Source organism: Sinohyriopsis cumingii, chromosome 7 (genome assembly GCF_028554795.1).
Source record: "Sinohyriopsis cumingii isolate HCF-2022 chromosome 7, ASM2855479v2, whole genome shotgun sequence".
Lineage (NCBI taxonomy): Eukaryota > Metazoa > Mollusca > Bivalvia > Unionida > Unionidae > Sinohyriopsis > Sinohyriopsis cumingii.
The window spans coordinates 38,607,778-38,624,708 of NC_142967.1; the positions used below are offsets into that span (position 1 = coordinate 38,607,778).

The 16,931-nt window shown below is 37.0% G+C and overlaps 1 protein-coding gene across 4 annotated transcripts in view; it reads right to left on the minus strand.

Moving 5' to 3' along the window:
- Window positions 1-11,463: 11,463 nt before the first annotated feature.
- Window positions 11,464-16,931, minus strand: part of LOC149795048 (nucleoplasmin-like protein ANO39) — an 84,945-nt gene continuing 79,477 nt past the window's right edge. For all 4 annotated transcript variants that reach the window (XM_089964730.1, XM_089964731.1, XM_089964733.1 and 1 more), the window contains one exon: window positions 11,464-11,655. In XM_089964730.1, the coding sequence (XP_089820856.1) occupies window positions 11,596-11,655 (60 nt within the window). In that variant the 3' untranslated portion in view covers window positions 11,464-11,595. The remainder of the gene's footprint in view (window positions 11,656-16,931) is intronic.

Sequence of the window (16,931 nt, forward strand, 5' to 3'; positions counted from 1 at the left end):
TGAATTTACAATTAAATGTATCATCACATTGTTTGATTTTAACTTTTGTGCGGTGATTTTATTTCCTCGCCCCGCCCCCCACCAGTTCAGAATTAAGTTTCGTTCAAAATACAGTGAATCCCGTTAATGCTAATTATTTGATGTTATTTAATACTGTTTTACGTTCGAATTATAAAGCAATCGATAATAAGTGTTTCTCACTGTTTTTTAATGAAATTTTTTTAAAGTTTTCCTCGTATCATCCGTCCCTAGAGTTTACTACAAACGGTTTAAACTGCTATCGACTTTGTTGTTGAAGAGAATGGGTTCAGAATTTTTGGCAATTAAACATTAAATAAGTAAACTTGTGAGTTGTTATGAATTCTTTCACTTTTCACACACTAAGATCTTTTCTGTCAAATTATGTGTTCCAAAGTTTAAGGACACTCAACTCGGCTTTGGGATTATGAATGCATTGATTGGACAAAATAATACATTCGTAGGATCAATAAAAAAAGTTTCAAGAAAGAGAATTAGCTACCGTCTATACTCGTCCTTAAAATGCGTCCGATTGCAAACTGCATAGACCCAGATCTGCCGTCGTATAATGCGCCGGCAGATCAGGGTATGTGCATTTTGTTAAGAGTAATCATTAAAGCAAACAAGATAGACCACGATCTGCATATGCATTATGCTATGGCAGATCAGGATCTGTATTGTTTGCAGTTTGACTCCATTTATAAGCGAGTACATAATAACTGGACTTGATGGTAGTTTAACCATATTCGGCATAGGTAGAGCACTGGTAGAATGAATGATAGGGCAAGGTCCGTTGACCTTTAACAATTTGTTATTTTCAGCTGAACGGAATATACCTCTTTCATCCCTCTCCGTTACTACCTTTCTATTACTATTATTAAGAATTTGTATCTGTACCTAATATCGCGTGACTATGGTGAGACTATGGTGAGACCTGAGTTGCCACTAAAGATCCCGGCATCGAGGGCAACTAGTATAAAATTTATGACTACTTCAAATATTAGCACACGATCGTACAGTTAGTTATAAATTGTACTAGATATCATACAGTTAGCTCAGACTGTACTAGCTATAGTAGACATACGTGTTGTACTTAACAAGAGAACCGTGTCCGATCATAGGTCTTTAAGAAAATAGTTACGACTGATAAATGTACCAGTTTAGACAGTCATCACATCTGGTTTTCAAGTGACCAGAATCGCAGATTTTATAATGAAAGAAGGTACAATTTCATCAGTCTGTAGGTGGAACTACTGCACGATAGGCACAATTTCATATTCTTCTCAGGTCACTGAAACAATAATTAAAGATATGGGATGTCACTCCAGAACTTTAATAAACAGCAACCCTCAACAAACCCAAAGAAACAAACCAAGAGCAAAAACAAAATTCTTCCTTTTGTACGTATGTAATCTCTGCTAGATCTAGTTAATTCCAGCAACTGTGTCGATAACTTCTGATGCCGAAAGTGTCCAGCATGATCATATTTCCAAACGTTTGAAACTGATCAACTCAGCACTTGGGAAGTGGTAATATAATTTGTTTGGAAAGGTTAATAATAAATTTAGAAAACAGATATGCTTGCTTAGATCTCAAACAGGGTCATAGGTGAATAGAAATTGTAGTATTATGGGGTAGCTTGGTGATAACAGGCGTATTATTCATTTTTTCGGCCATGCTTGACTGTGCCTAAATGTCATATTTCAACTGAGCGGGTACACCCTTTAATGGATAAATTACTATACGTACACCATTCTATTGAAAATGGCAAAGGAATCTGGGGAATCCAATCGGAGACGATAACAAGTGTTCATAACAGAAATGATAGTCACCACACGGCTAATAGAGATATGTATCTGATATCAACAGTCGACATTCATGATGAGCTGGATGGATCTGAAAAGGCGTGGTAAATGAAGATTAACTTATGATATTGATCAACAGCATTAAAGGATGAGTAAACTTCTTCCATTAATTTACTTCAAAGGGTTATGAAACAAAGGAAGAACTGTTCTGTATCCCTCTGGAAGGACATTTCACACACGCACACACACATACACACACGCGCGCGCGCGCACACACACATTGCATTGTTTTTAGCTTTTTATTATTATATGCTATGGATTATAAACATTATATTTTGTAACTGATCTTGTGCAAAATCAGGTTATAATCTACCTGGCCAGAATCATTGACTTTTTATTCTGTAAAAAAAATATTATTACTTTACATTTCTGAGCGAGTGTAGGTTAAATATTAGGATTATTATGTTGGTCTGAGTTAAGGACATTATGTTTATATGTTCTATATTATAATTTTAGTAACAGTACATTGTCTAATTATAGCTTGGATTGTTCTGGAAATGAACTTTTGTCCTACATACTGGTTCGTTTTTTTTTTTGTCTTAGTGTGTGTGTGTGTGTATATATATATATATATATATATATATATATATATATATATATATATATATATATATATAATCTTGATTAACTAAACATTAGCCATTCGTGATATAAGATTTGGAAGCAGAAACAATTTTATTGTTGTGTTTAGTATTTCGTTTGGGCTGAAAATTATTCAGATTATTTATTCATTGGAAATGTAAAGTGCTCATCTGTAATATTCTTGAATAGAGACATTATCTTGGATATATAGCAAACTCCTACACGGATATACTGGATTATATTACTGTGATTCAATCAAAGACTGCTGGCACAGCATTATTATTTAGGCCATTCGTTCATTCGTCCTTTAGCTACTACAGGCCAGACTAATACGACTATATTTCACAACATACCCCACGTGACGAATCTTGCTGCTCAATTTATTTCGAATTTGCCTATTCATACGACCTAAGCCAACCAATGGAAAGTTACTGGATTCTTCTAGAACGGTCCAAGCCCCGTCAACCAATGAGACATTAACATAAATCTTCATTAGGTCCTATTTTTAAGATTATTAGTACTTGTCAACACATAGGTAAGCATATATTTATAGATCCTGTGTAATTTTGTGCTCTTAACAGACTCTGTGATGTATGCAAAATCTAACTAAAGATAATCTGTACAATTTACATCCATGAATACAAATCACAAAAATTAGATAAAATTCATGTGCCAGGATTTACATCAAAATATAGATGTACAAAACAGAAATCCTAGGCTTATTCGGGATTTAATTCGCAATGTAGTAGGTTCTTTTTACATTTGCATTTTCACTTGATATTCTAGGGAAATAAGTTATTTATTGAATTGTACAAAATATGTTACTTCTCACTCTTTTCTATTCCTTATCTTAAGACAATAGACCATATATATACAATACAAATATTTGCCAGTATCAGCAACAAGCTGACATACACTAGTCGAATTATAATAAAGTTAAAGGTTGAATTCCTGTAGAAACAGCCATGTAAAGTTTCGCAAACATTTTTTCTTTACCTTTTCTTTCTTTTTTTTTTTTTGGTCTTGTCTAGTCTATGCTTTGTTGTTGTTGATGTTGTAGGGTTTAACGCCATTTTTCAGCACACGATAGGCTATACATGGCGGCCAGTATTAATGGTGGAGGAAGAACCCGAGAAAAACCCCGGAAAGAACCACCGACCCACGGGCAAGCTTTTTCACATACCCACATTAGCCGAATCCGAGACTCGAACCCACGCAGATCTGTTTTGTAATTGCCTTTGAAAAAGACTCATTAAAGAGTCAAGAGCGCTCGGGCTAGCAAGATACTAGTTTCGCACTGACAGTATATATATATATAAAGACGTAAACGCATTTTTATGGAAATGTTGCAAAATTGTGAGAAAGACTATTATGTCTTTTGTAAATCAAGCCCAATACACGTGTAAAATGCTTGGCGCTGAATTCGTGTGAAATCATCAGTAACAAGACAAAAATAACATCACAACCTACAATAATAATAATAATAATAATAATAACAACCACAATAAGAAGAAGAAGAAGAAGAAGAACAACAACAACAACAAGAAATAAAAATGGCAAAGTTTATTTCGCTAAAAGAAATTTGCTTTATGCAAAATACAGTCAAGGGGCCGTGAGGTCATCTGACTGTCATTGGCCAAAATAATTGCAGTTGCCCAAAAATGTGGTAATAACAGCAGTCATATCTGATTGCGAATAGTTATTTGTATAAATTTGAAAAATCTTAATGCCGTAGTTGTCTCTTTCATGGTTGGTCAAATTCTACGTCGAAAGGTTTCTGTCAAGAATGTTTTTAAAAAATAATTTTTTAACGGCATATCGGCAACGTTTGTTACCAAGGCCGGAAAATACAAAATTTGGTCGATTTAGATTGATTTCTTTCATTCTAATATAAACTTCATTTGAGAAATCACTTGAAGGCTTTTCTATTTCGAGTTAAAACAGCCAGATTTGATTAAAATCATTTGGGCAATGTAAAAGTTTTAATGCCATAATGCTTTCTGCTAACTTTGGTCATAATCTGTTAAGCGTTTTGTAGGCGATGGGAGTTGCTGGTGGTAATGGTTTTATAGGCCGATAAATCATCCCATCACCCGTGATAATATTGATTTTCACAGCATAGTCCATTCAGTATCAACACAGCTTTATGGGGTTGATTTATCGGACAATTGTTTTACTATCGACAAATATAATTATTTGCAGGCTGGCATTTTTTTAATAAATTAATTTCAAAACTAACATTGACGATTGAACGACCTGTCAAATTTAATTAAAATCTGAAGTGTGGGTTTAAGATGATGTTTATATCTTTCCAGTAATATTCTTTTGCTGTAAATAAGTCATTGCAAAGTTTAACTATTTTAGTAGCGACAATCACAAATTATAATGAATTAGCCTTTTTGCTTTTAAATTGTACATTAAGTAAATTTCAGCTATGTGATCAGTCCTGGGCCTCTTTGCATAGCTTCTATGTTCAGTAATGCAAGCGCTTCCAGCCACACACCCTCCTTTTGCAACTGTTTTATTTTCTCAAGACTAAGAATGAAGATTTTAATGGCTTTATAAAACGTCAAGAGAACACGATATAAATGTCAATTATGTATGATGGTCGAGTCATCCTGAGCAGATATTCATCAGGATCAGATCTTGACATATGAACGTGAACCCGACTGCCTTTATCCCCTATGACAATGCTAAATATCATATCATCAACATCAAAGACCTGTCGTTATCTTCAGGTCGTTGTCATATACACCTACAGGTTCCACATATTCTCATGAATGTCGAATTGGAAAAGTTAACAACGTAGCAAGGAATCTGTGAAACGAGGTGTGACTCGGGCATACTGCAGATTCACTGATGCGACCCACTAAAGTATGGAAAATTTACTTAATGGGGTGCGATCAATACCACGTAAGCAAAGGTCTCTTCTCTTCAATCATCAACTTCGAGTTAAAAATTGATACCATTATGGACATACTTTAGAAATTCGTAGTTCTTTACAGAAATGTAACTTTTCTAGTAAACCGTCTCCAAATAGAGGTATTTTTATGTTAGGTATGTGATCGCCTCCTTTGACTAAGTTAATACCATCAACTCGTCCTGCATGTTACACGAGGTTCCAGTTTCAACCCAGATGAGTTAAATATTTTGAAAAAAAGTTAATCTAAAACTAAAGTCGAACAATTCGCTTTCTGATCAAATCGCATGCCACGATATAAAGTCCATGTCGTTATGAAGGGTAAAAAGAATTACAAATACATGAAGGGAAAAATACACGTCGCAACTAAAGTACCGCAAACGGTCGATGATATCCCGTACATTACGAGGTTTACCGTTTAAAAACATCAGTTTTTCAAAGAGATCATTAAAGCTTTGACCTTGACCTTCAGTCTGTTGACAATAAGCTAATAAGCTTGCACATAGGGCTGAATATACTATATTTTCTTGAAGCTACATTTCTTCTCGGTATTCTAAAGTAAAATTAGAAACCACAATTTAAATAGTAAAACTCGCCTTCATGCTGATGATACAAACGCAAATCAGCCTCTTACTTGCGGATATGGGAATAATTGGATACCACTAGAACTTACTGTGTTATTGTGTAAAAATGAAATGCAAATATAAATGTGACTTAAAGCAGTGACCTTGACCCTGGTCTTGACTAGCCCCAGTACGAGTAAGTTCTTCTCTTAAGTTAAGGGAAAGACGCGTTTATTGTCTTTGAGAGGTTATTGCGCAGAAATAAATGCAATGACAATAAATTTGTATGTGTGACTCCAGCTACCTACTTCAATATAAGTTTCTAATTTAGTTTAGGAGGAATACAAGTATTCCATTGCACTGAAACCAGTCCACTAGAACTAAACTAGAAGTTACTGTGCGGAAATTATATGTGAAAAGTCCACTAGAACTTTACTAAACGTTACTGTGCGGAAATCATACGATGATAATTTATGTTTAGTGGTTGTGGCATAAACCAAGTTGCTGACCCCAAAATTAATAGACGTTCTTTTTGGGGGAGGGGTGGGATTTTGTTAATAAAAATTTGGCTTCATGGAAACCTATTTCCCTAATTTAACTTTCATTTGTCTGCAAGAATTTCAATTTTTGATCTATAATGAAATGCGATAGCAAACGACGTGTTTTAGGAGAATCACTAGGCCACTATTTTGGCGGAGGAAAAAAAAATGCATACTAAATTTCTTAGAAATCTCTACTAAAACTGAAGTCACTGTGCACAAAGAAAAGAGGGCGGACGCTACTGCTTCCACAATCCCAATGGAGAGAGTAATTCGTACTCGACAGTTGGGCATACACGCGCACGCACACTCTACTTTGTTTTCATGAGTAAAACGCCAACAGGACACGTATTTACTCAGGCCTGGTGCAATAAAAATATTGTGTAATACTGGTTGGCTTCTGGGAATGGGTCCCTTAAGCCATACCAAAATATACGAAATACAGAGCTCAAATTATTCCTTTGAATTTGCACAAATTCACTTTTTGTAAATGGGATAGGTAAGACCATATCTACATCAGTTCGGTACTGTACGTTACTAGCGAAGCCACGATTTTTACTGACTGGAGTCCACTGTCATTGCTTGTTTTGGAAAACAATGTACCAATGAAACAATCTGTGCTACCACAAATTATGGAATCTTGATATTCAGGAACATTGGAGATATTGGGCAAAATGTCATAGCAGGGATATCTTTTAATGTTTTACGTTTTGAAAGAAAAATCATGTAGATGAAGAAACAATCAGCACACCTTTTAAAAGTATCTGGATGTATAGGTTTGGAACATTGTACCGATACCCTTTCCTGGGAATCTAAGTACCTGTCTAAAGCTAATTATTATTCCAAGTAGTAATTGGTAATTAATAAATACCACACACACACGCACACGCACGCACGCGCGCGCGCACACACACACACACATCAAAAGAAAAGAAAATAAGTGAAGACGATCTCAGTCTAATGTCTAAATCGTATCGAACATCTGGACAGTCTTCCACTTTTGACTTGGACCGCTATTTCAGACATCTGAGCGGGATGGGAAGAGTTAATCTTTGCAACCGTAGCAAGTATGGCAAGTATAAAATGTCCCTCCCTCAACCAAAAAAATGTCAATAGCAGCAATAAAGTATTTGACAATTGACTAGCTGCATTTGCTAATTTGAATGGAGACTGATGACCTCAAGAGAACAAAACTAGTACAAAAATGTACGTACCATTACTGTACGAGTTTTCCCTACTTATTAAGCTGGTAAATGGCTTGGCAACATGTTGCGCTCTTGCGATCTGGCCCAACAATAAACGCTTTCATTCTGGTGCGCTAAAGATTGAATGTAATATGATCTTAAGGAAAAGGAACTCGCATTGGCGACTTTTCTGATATAAGTAGTTAACATGAACCGATTGGGGGCAAAAAGGAATAACGTTAATCCTTTTATCTTAAGCATAGGAAGCCTCGCTGGGGCATAACAGCCTCCTGAAAGCATAACAGGAAATTGACATTATACTTGATGGTTCGAGAGCTACGAAAGCCATGGTCATACTTCCAGAAGACGACGATTTTAATTTAATGCATTTTATTCGCAAGAATTTTTACCGACACCAACACCTTCTCCGCCTTCTTCCTCGTTACCTTGGGTAGAGGATTTTAAAGAAACAGGAGGAATTGGAGACAGCAGAAGAAATAGAACAAGCATTTGTGAATTTAACAGCAGCAAGCAGAAATTTCAGAAAACAGGAAATGAAAAAGTTCGAAGTACGACGGTAAAAAAAACTTTACATGTGCTACAAGACATTTTGACAGATTTAAGACAAATTTATCAAACGTCTTTCATTCGGCCCAAAAGAAGAACGTTCAAGAGCCAAACACTCCCAGCTATCATACCTGTACACCGACTACCACTTGGATGCCCCCAGCAATAGTGACCACTATTAAAACATCCATTGTAGCAGAAGATGTAATAATTGGTCGTGGTTTAAGACCGTTAAAGCTTATGATGTCCAGTCCTCGAGATTTTTTGTAAAGAACAAACACCCAACTGTCCTTTTCAGAGCCACCCACCGTTCGAGAAAGATATACTACTCAAAGATTGCCAAATGTAGTAATCTTGTTCCCATAATGTTTGAAAGGTGTGCGTGTGTTTATCCACAGTTCAAAAGACAAAGGCAAATAATCCCAGACTCTAGAACCTGAGAAAAATCGTGAAGATTTTAGTGAAATCCCCTTGACTAAAAGTAGCATTAAAATACCAAAAATTCAGCAGACTTGAACGGAAACAACTATACGGAATTTGTTGTTTTTGTCAGAAATGGCCAACACAAAGCATAGCACTAAATTCTGTAATTGACCCGGACTCCAGCGGCTAAAAATATTCCGGACAGAAATGTATACAAAAGTTACCAAGACTAAAAAATTTTTGATTAGCTGATGCCGAACATTTAGTCCTAGAAGGATCTGAACGGACCGAGGGCCCCTGTGAAATGTCCTGTTTGCTATCAGCAGGAACTTTAAAGGTCGCGCATGAAGCCATTATGTGGGGAAAGTCTTCTCGAACAGGCTTACTATGAAACGGTACATGAGACCCTGTCGGAAGAAATATGAACTGTCCCGTTACGGGTAAAGAAACGTATCCCATCGTGTACTAAATTCTGAGATTCTTGCAGATCAGACAGCTCTCGCGTGGGGATTAGACCTAGCCGAGTCACCGTCTCCCAATAGAGTCGGGACCCGTCATAAAGGTACGTCTGAAAAAGTATTAAAATCAAACAACTGTTCCAGTACTGAGTGATAGATAGCCCTAAGGATGTTGAGCGAGCAACTGTTGCACCTATACACATGGTGAAGCCTCTGGAGCTAAAGCTAGTCCCAAGGAACAATCCAAAATTGAACAATCTCCCAGTCTAGACAAAATAGAGGGAATTTTTTTTCCGTACTGGAGGATGATAGCGTAGAGATAGGTGTTCTGGAGGTTTATGAGACCGTTCAGTCATCTTCTAACGTTCTTGAAGGAGGCGATCGTCTACGCATTAATGTGCTACTGCGGAAGAAACTTGTTTTGATGGTAAAAAACGAGTTGAAACTTACAAAAATCTGGAGAGAACCGTTCAACATTTCACGGTTGTCAACCTTATTACATTATCCTTTCTTTGAAGGGTGTATATTTAGTTCTTTGGGATTCCAGTTTGGGTCTAACAAGCCGATAATTTTTTCTGTATAAAGCCCTTTATATTGTCCGTTAGGTCTCACCTAGCCTTTGAAAAGTGGCATTGTCTGGCATTAAATGGATAGTCGGAAGAAAGGGAATGGGTAGAATTATTCGTTAAAATTACTACTTTAATGCCTACCAGTAAAATAACTGCCCTTTCAATGTTTTATACAACGGAAGAACAGAATGCATAATGATAAAAAGTTGTCACTTTAATATTAACTACATTGCGTTTCTCTAGAAAGAACTAGTTTTCAAGCCAATACCGAAATAGGAAGAGCAAAATTTCTCAATAACCTTAATTAAAATTTAAATTACCTACAAACTGTATGCATGGTTAATTCAGTATCACCTTGATAGGTACGTGATATTTAATATTTTGATGTAATAGATCTCGGCTAATTTGAATCAATTTAGTGCTGTATCACGCTCAAAATCTTTTCAATTAATCGTTTCTTTTACAATAAATAATACTACAAAGTGTGTTGGTAATGTAGGCTATGTCATTTTTATTACCAATAACCTGCACATTCCAAGGCACCTCCCACACCCAAAGCTGTGTCAGAGCTGCTCGTGTAACCATGCCGCAGTTTATTGTACTTTTTTTTTGGACAATTTCATTGGGACACAAATGTAGTTTAGACAGAAACAATATGTATTTTGTTTAACGTCTCATTTCCATAGTTGTGTGGAAGAATTTAGCACATACAAAAAGAGATCTGTTGAAATAATTCGTATCTATACAAGGATTAATTCCTTGATACATGTATTTTCTGTGAGAAAGAATACTCTATTAGTATACCGGATTGCATGCGTGTGATAGATAGTACGCATATAAAATAGTGATGTATCAAATTTGTAGCGTCATGTTCCAACAACGCGTCCAATCGCTCTGTAAAAGAAAGAACTATAAAGAAGGGTCATCCCCGTACCAAGTCCCCATTGTTGACAGCATCCCCAACACTCCAGAAACGGTTCCGTCGCAATAAGCCTGGCTTTTATAGGCACTATCAGTCTCTCAGCTTGTGAAATCTTCAGTTCTGCAAAGTTTGATAACCCCATTAATATGTCTGCGTCCACGATGCGCACAAGCAGTCTTTCAGCTTGTGAAATCTTCAGTTCTGCAAAATTTGATATCCCCATAATAGGTCTGCGTCCACGATGTGCACAAGCAGACCTAATACAAATATGGATATCTAATTTTGCACAACCGAAGATTTCATAAGCTGTTTGTCAGTTAACTATAGGGATTTTATTAAACTGTCCTAAAATGAATAGATATATAGCTAAAATACAATTATGCTAGTATTAAGTTCAGGATAGCTAGATACCGTCTTCTTGTGAGCATAAGAAAAATCCAGGTCATGACTAGACTAGCGATTAATATATAATATATAATATGTAATATACAATAAAACATGTAAATCATGGTATACATAATTTTAATATAAAGTAGGATTTAACCACGGTCAACGGTACACACCCCACATCAATTATCAATTGCGCTGAATAATACATCTGACTTATTTTGCTTGTCATTTCCAAGACTGCAAGGGTATGGACTGTCCAATTTTATAAAGTGTCAAAATATGGGGTAAAAACAAGTTAGAACAAATGCACATCAACCCCTTAACCTAGCACACGACTATTCTTTCCCACATTCCGATTATGCCCGGACTAATGATAGTAATAAAGACAGTCTTCGATTTTTTTTCCCTCGATGTAGAACGTCTGTGTCAAATATGTACAAAACAGTAGTGAAAAAGAAACAAGTTTAACAGTTAGGACTATAAGCAAGTCAATTTATTCTTCCATACAGCTACTATACTACTAACATCAAAGAATGTACATTAATCACCCAAAATAATGGCACTATTAACTCCTGAAGACGCCTTTTCAACATTATCACTTCTTCACTGCCTTCTTCGACTTGACTGATGCCTTTACGGCTCTCTTGGGACTTGCCTGCAAAAAGAGAAAAAACTAGCAAAAGTGGGCAAAGCAAGCCAAATGTTTAATGCTGGTACAAAATCACTAACTGAATTAAAAATCACTGGGGGAAAATGCAATATGGCATGTCAATGAAAACTTTACAGAGACACTGGCCATCAAGGCACGAAAGATAACTGACGATATTGACAACGATGATGCGCAAAAAGGGACGTCCAAATTTCAAATTAAAGTCACAAAATTTGAACAATATTTTATTCCTCGTTGCTGAACAGATTGTTAACAAAAAATCACAACGGCTTCTATAAAAATGCATTGGCAAAAGGCTTTTGAAATGTCCTGGATCAACAATATTTACCGTATTCTGAAGTTATATAATGTGCATCTGTCCTGTATTCTGAAGTTATATAATGTGCATCTGTCTTGCATGCTTGCAGAGACAGACGGACAGAGACACACACACATTACATACATACAACTACACCCTTGAGTTACATCGTGCTCTCTTAAAGCTTGATAAAGCAATTAAAATCGTTCTTAGTCTTGAGAAAATACAACCGTAAGAGAGAGAGAGAGAGAGAGAGAGAGAGAGAGATCGGTGACTGAGCAGTATCAACTATGTGTCACCAAAGTCCAATTTTAATGCAAAATCCATAACTTTCAGTCTTTGTCAGCTTTACTAATGTACCCTTCTCCTTTGGAGAGTGTACACTTCTTTCCTTCGAGATTCCGGTCCAAGTCAAATTAAATCAAATTTGAATCCTTGATAGAGACGGCGGTTTTATGAAATGAAGCCAGTTACCCCCTTTTACTGCACTCATGAACAGAACAGCTACAACAGAATATTTCCAGGATTGTTCACACGGCTGCAATTTGACAAGTCAAATTCAAAAGCAAAATCCAAAACTCGTGTGTTAACCTCACTAGTGTGCCCTTCTGGGTTAGCTGGACACTTCCTAAGAACATTTTCAACTTATGTCTCTCGGTAGAAAAAAATGATTTTTGTGATATCTCGGGCAATCTTCTTGATTAAGAACTGGATCTGGGCCATTCGTTGTGAATTAAGTCACGTAGAGATGACATACCTCCCTGGGGAGCCTCTTATGCAACACTATCTTCAATATAGACATTTCATCAGTCTGCCAAAATGCCTCCTAGGAGACCGATTGGAAAAATACAACCGTATATTTTGTATGTTGTATTTTTGTATATACCGGAAGACATGTTTACATCCGTACATATACAAATGTAACAGATATCGGTACGTTTTCTTCATCAAAATGTTAATGGTGGATGGATAAATATATAAAATACTGAAACTGAAGAATGAATAGCCAAGTGTGCTTCTACACCAAAATACCAAAATTGTATTGTGATATCTAGAAAAGATTGTCCTGGAAATAGTGTGAATAATACATTGGTGTATGGACCAGCAATATAGGAACTGAAGACTTGAAAAATAAAAAGTTCTTTGCTACTTGATAATACGTGTACCATGTTTTGTCAGATATCGGAAATGCTTCTGACATTTGCCTGGATATGAATGTGTGGATGATGGATGGACAAACATATCAAACCATTAAAAAGGTTGAAGCTGAAGAATTGTGAATAATGTAAGATTCGATTAGCTTGCGAGTTTAAGCCCATTTAAAGTTAGTGTATTTGGCGACGTTGGTACACTGGAAGATCCAATGGGAATGTACTGGCACTGGTACTGGAATACCCACGTTGGTCAAGCCGAGACTAGAACAGACACGGACAAAGGTGTAAAGGCGAACAATTCAGACTACTCGGCCACCCATGGCACCAAAAACATCAGTATCTCTAGTTTAATATGCGTACCTGTTTCAAGATTGGGTTTGGAAATTAAACTGTATGGCTGGATCGATGACCAAAAATGGAAAGAATCGTTCAAAATATTTCAACCTATTTGTGAACCCGTTATGAAAGCAACATGCACTTCTGGGCCACAAGACTAACAGAGTATCAAATTTCACAGATGTCTTGAACGGTTCGAGCGTTGTCAGTGAAGGAAAATGTTAATGGACAGACAGTTTACATGGTGGCTCCTAAAGACCATTTGAAACCTTCAATCATTGGAATCATTCATATAAAAAAGAAAGACCATCAAACCAATTAAATTTTGGACAAAATGTTCTTATTAAAACGTTGTTTAAGGTTTATCTATTTTTATCAATAGTACTAATATTGCATGATGGATCGGCATCATTTACACGAAATTAAGACCAGGTGGTTTATTGCAAGGATCCCTTTCTGTCAAATTTGATGAAAAATAGAAATCATTTAAAACATTTTATATTTAATTAGTAACAGTGGCCATAGTGGGCTTGTACACTCCGACTATTACAACTAGGTCACAAACTAAGCAAACCCAATAAGATTTAAAAACCTTAACAAACAAGTTAATAATCAAAGTTACAAATGAAAATGTGAGCGGAGGACCTTACAGTATTATGAAGTGAATCCAAATTAATCCACGCAAAGCCCTCTCAAAGTCCAAAAGAATGACATGTTCCTTATAAATTTCCAAACCGGAAATGTACTGGTCCGCTAAGAATCGTGACGTTATCAAGATGATATGCTTGTCCATACCAACAATACTGCTTCTACGTACTCTTTAAAATCACTCAGCCATGAAATAATGCATAGCAAAAGTCATTTAGCTGTGCAGAATTTTCTGATTTGAATCAGCTGACAATTAGATCAAACCGACAATCTCGTTGTCTCCTCTGAAAAAGGGTCATTCGATGAGACCTTTATATGATGTCTTCATTTACGTATGAATAAACTGAATATTCATTTTGCCCAGAATGCAGCAGAATCGGAGTGATCTACTCTGAAGAGATCAAATGTAGGAACTTCCAGACTTCCAAGCAGACAGATGTAGCACGAGTTCCCCCTTAATGTACGAGGTACTTTATGACCAGCATGTTCTGTAGTGACTATGAAACAGCTAAGACTTGTGCATTTGATGCACCGTTGCAATACTAGAAAAACCCTGCATTTATACTTTGGTGAAAGCTTTAGATTCTTCACGAGACCAGCTGCCACGAAGGATGATTCCATCGGTCTTTATATGGCTCCTCCAACCCGAATCTGAGGTGACTAACTTGAGAGCAAGAAAGTGGAGTGAGAATCGGAACTGTCAGAAACCTGTCCCGATTTTTTTCACCAATTAGGACGACAACAAAATTTGTATCCTATGGGATTCAAGCAGTCAGATGTTCCTTGTGAGATCTCCAGTTTGTTAGAAGCAACAACTTTAGGGCCTCAGTTAAAAATCTCCATAGATAAAGTCTGCTGCCGTGATCCAATGTTATACAGCAAAGAATAGGCTGACAATGCAGTCCTATCATCCGGTTTTGCCAAAGCAATGCATTTGAGAGTATCTCAAGATGAATATGGACTGTTACTTAACGAAAGAGAAAAATCATCACAAATGAAATTCTGAGAATGGGTCCGATCTGACTTGTCCCGAATGGGAATTAGGCCTAGAACAGTCACAGTCTCCCAACAGATAGTGATCCCTCAAAGGAGCATGCATGAGGATGTGAATCAACCATTTAAAAACTGGTGGATGGAAATCTTAAGAACCTTAAATGAGCATACATTACACCCATCAATCTGGTAACGGTTATGGGAATAAAAATATGGACTAATCGTGTTCTTCTCACTTCCCACTGTACCCTTTCTTATAAGTGTGTACACATCTTTCAATTGGTTTGTACTTGTGCAACACAATAGGGGTTCTCACTGTTGAAATTATTCAATAATTGTCCCGACAAGTTCAACAAAGCCTCAGCAAAATGACTAAATCTGGCCCAACTTGGATGTTGGGAAATAAACTTGGCAGTAAAGGGGTTCGTAGACTTCATTGTGATGGGAATAAAATATGGACTAATCATGTTCTTCCCACTTCCCACTGTACCCTTTCTTATATGTGTACACATCTTCCAATTGGTTTGTACTTGTGCAACACAATAGTGGTTCTCACTGTTGAAATGATCCAAGAATTGTCCCGACGAGTTGAACAAAGCCTCAGCAAAATGACTAAATCTGACCCAACTGGGATGTTGGGAAATAAACTTGGCAGTAACGGTGTTCATAGCCACATTGTGATCAAGGCAGAAGAGACCGACTTCAGTACTGATGGTTGTCCTCTTCAAAACAATTAGTAGAGAGAACCATATTCCTTTGAGAATAGAAGCAATTCGCTGGTTTAGCTGGGTCAGGCACTCAGGCACTGGGGTATTGCTGATCCCTCAAATATTGTTAAGTCACTGTAGGGATTACCCCTCTGAATAACACGGCCATAACAAGTGGGTCAGAGTGCAAAAGACAACGTACTTATGAAGGTGAAGGAGCTCTGCAAGAGTACCATAGACATTGAGTGCAGATCTCTACATCCTAGCAATGACCCAATAATATCTGCATTTCAGCTAGTGAAAATGACTCTTCCGTTTAATAGAAAGGAAGCAGCCACAAAAAAATCATGGGAGGCTAATGCAGTTAATTTCTGCCTATGTCTGGCTGTATAGAGCTCAAAGCCCTTTCCCAATACTATTGAATGGAACAGTGAAGTGGGCTAATCAAAAATCCTTTCCAGTAGACTGCATGGTGGTCAAAACCTGGCATGTCCAAAGACTAATGTTCAATGCCCTGCACAGGTTATTAATTCTTCAGAATTCTCTGCTCCATAACCAGTTACAAAATAAAAGGTTGTCAACACATAGCCAGCAAACAACCCCATGACACTTGAAGGTCACTGTTTTAGATATCACTTGGCTACCAGTGACAAACCTATGACCATCACTTTAGACATTTCTCAGTGTCTATGCAATGACCATCAGGTGATGTAGAATATACTGGGAAGTTTCTCTGAAGATGAAGATCTCCTTGCATTAAATCTATGTCTACATGAGCAAAATGACCTTACTTCCCTTGCACTGGGAAGGCAGGGGTTGCTATAGGTGGCTGGCAACTTCCATGTGCCAGGGATCCCTAACTCACAGTAGGCCAACACCTTCCAAGTATCATTGGAGGCAACACTTTCCTACAAAGTGTCAATACATCCCCACCCTCACAGAAGCAGATTACTTTATTACCCTGGATAGCCCTTTTATGGAAACTTTCTTACTTCAGTTAGTGACAAGGACTCTATAGAGATTATGGGGCAGAAACAGGACCAATTTCCTGGCCCATACAGGCCCCAAATTGTTCATCCAAGTCCCAACTACATTGGGAACACAACAAATGATTCAGCTATCCAT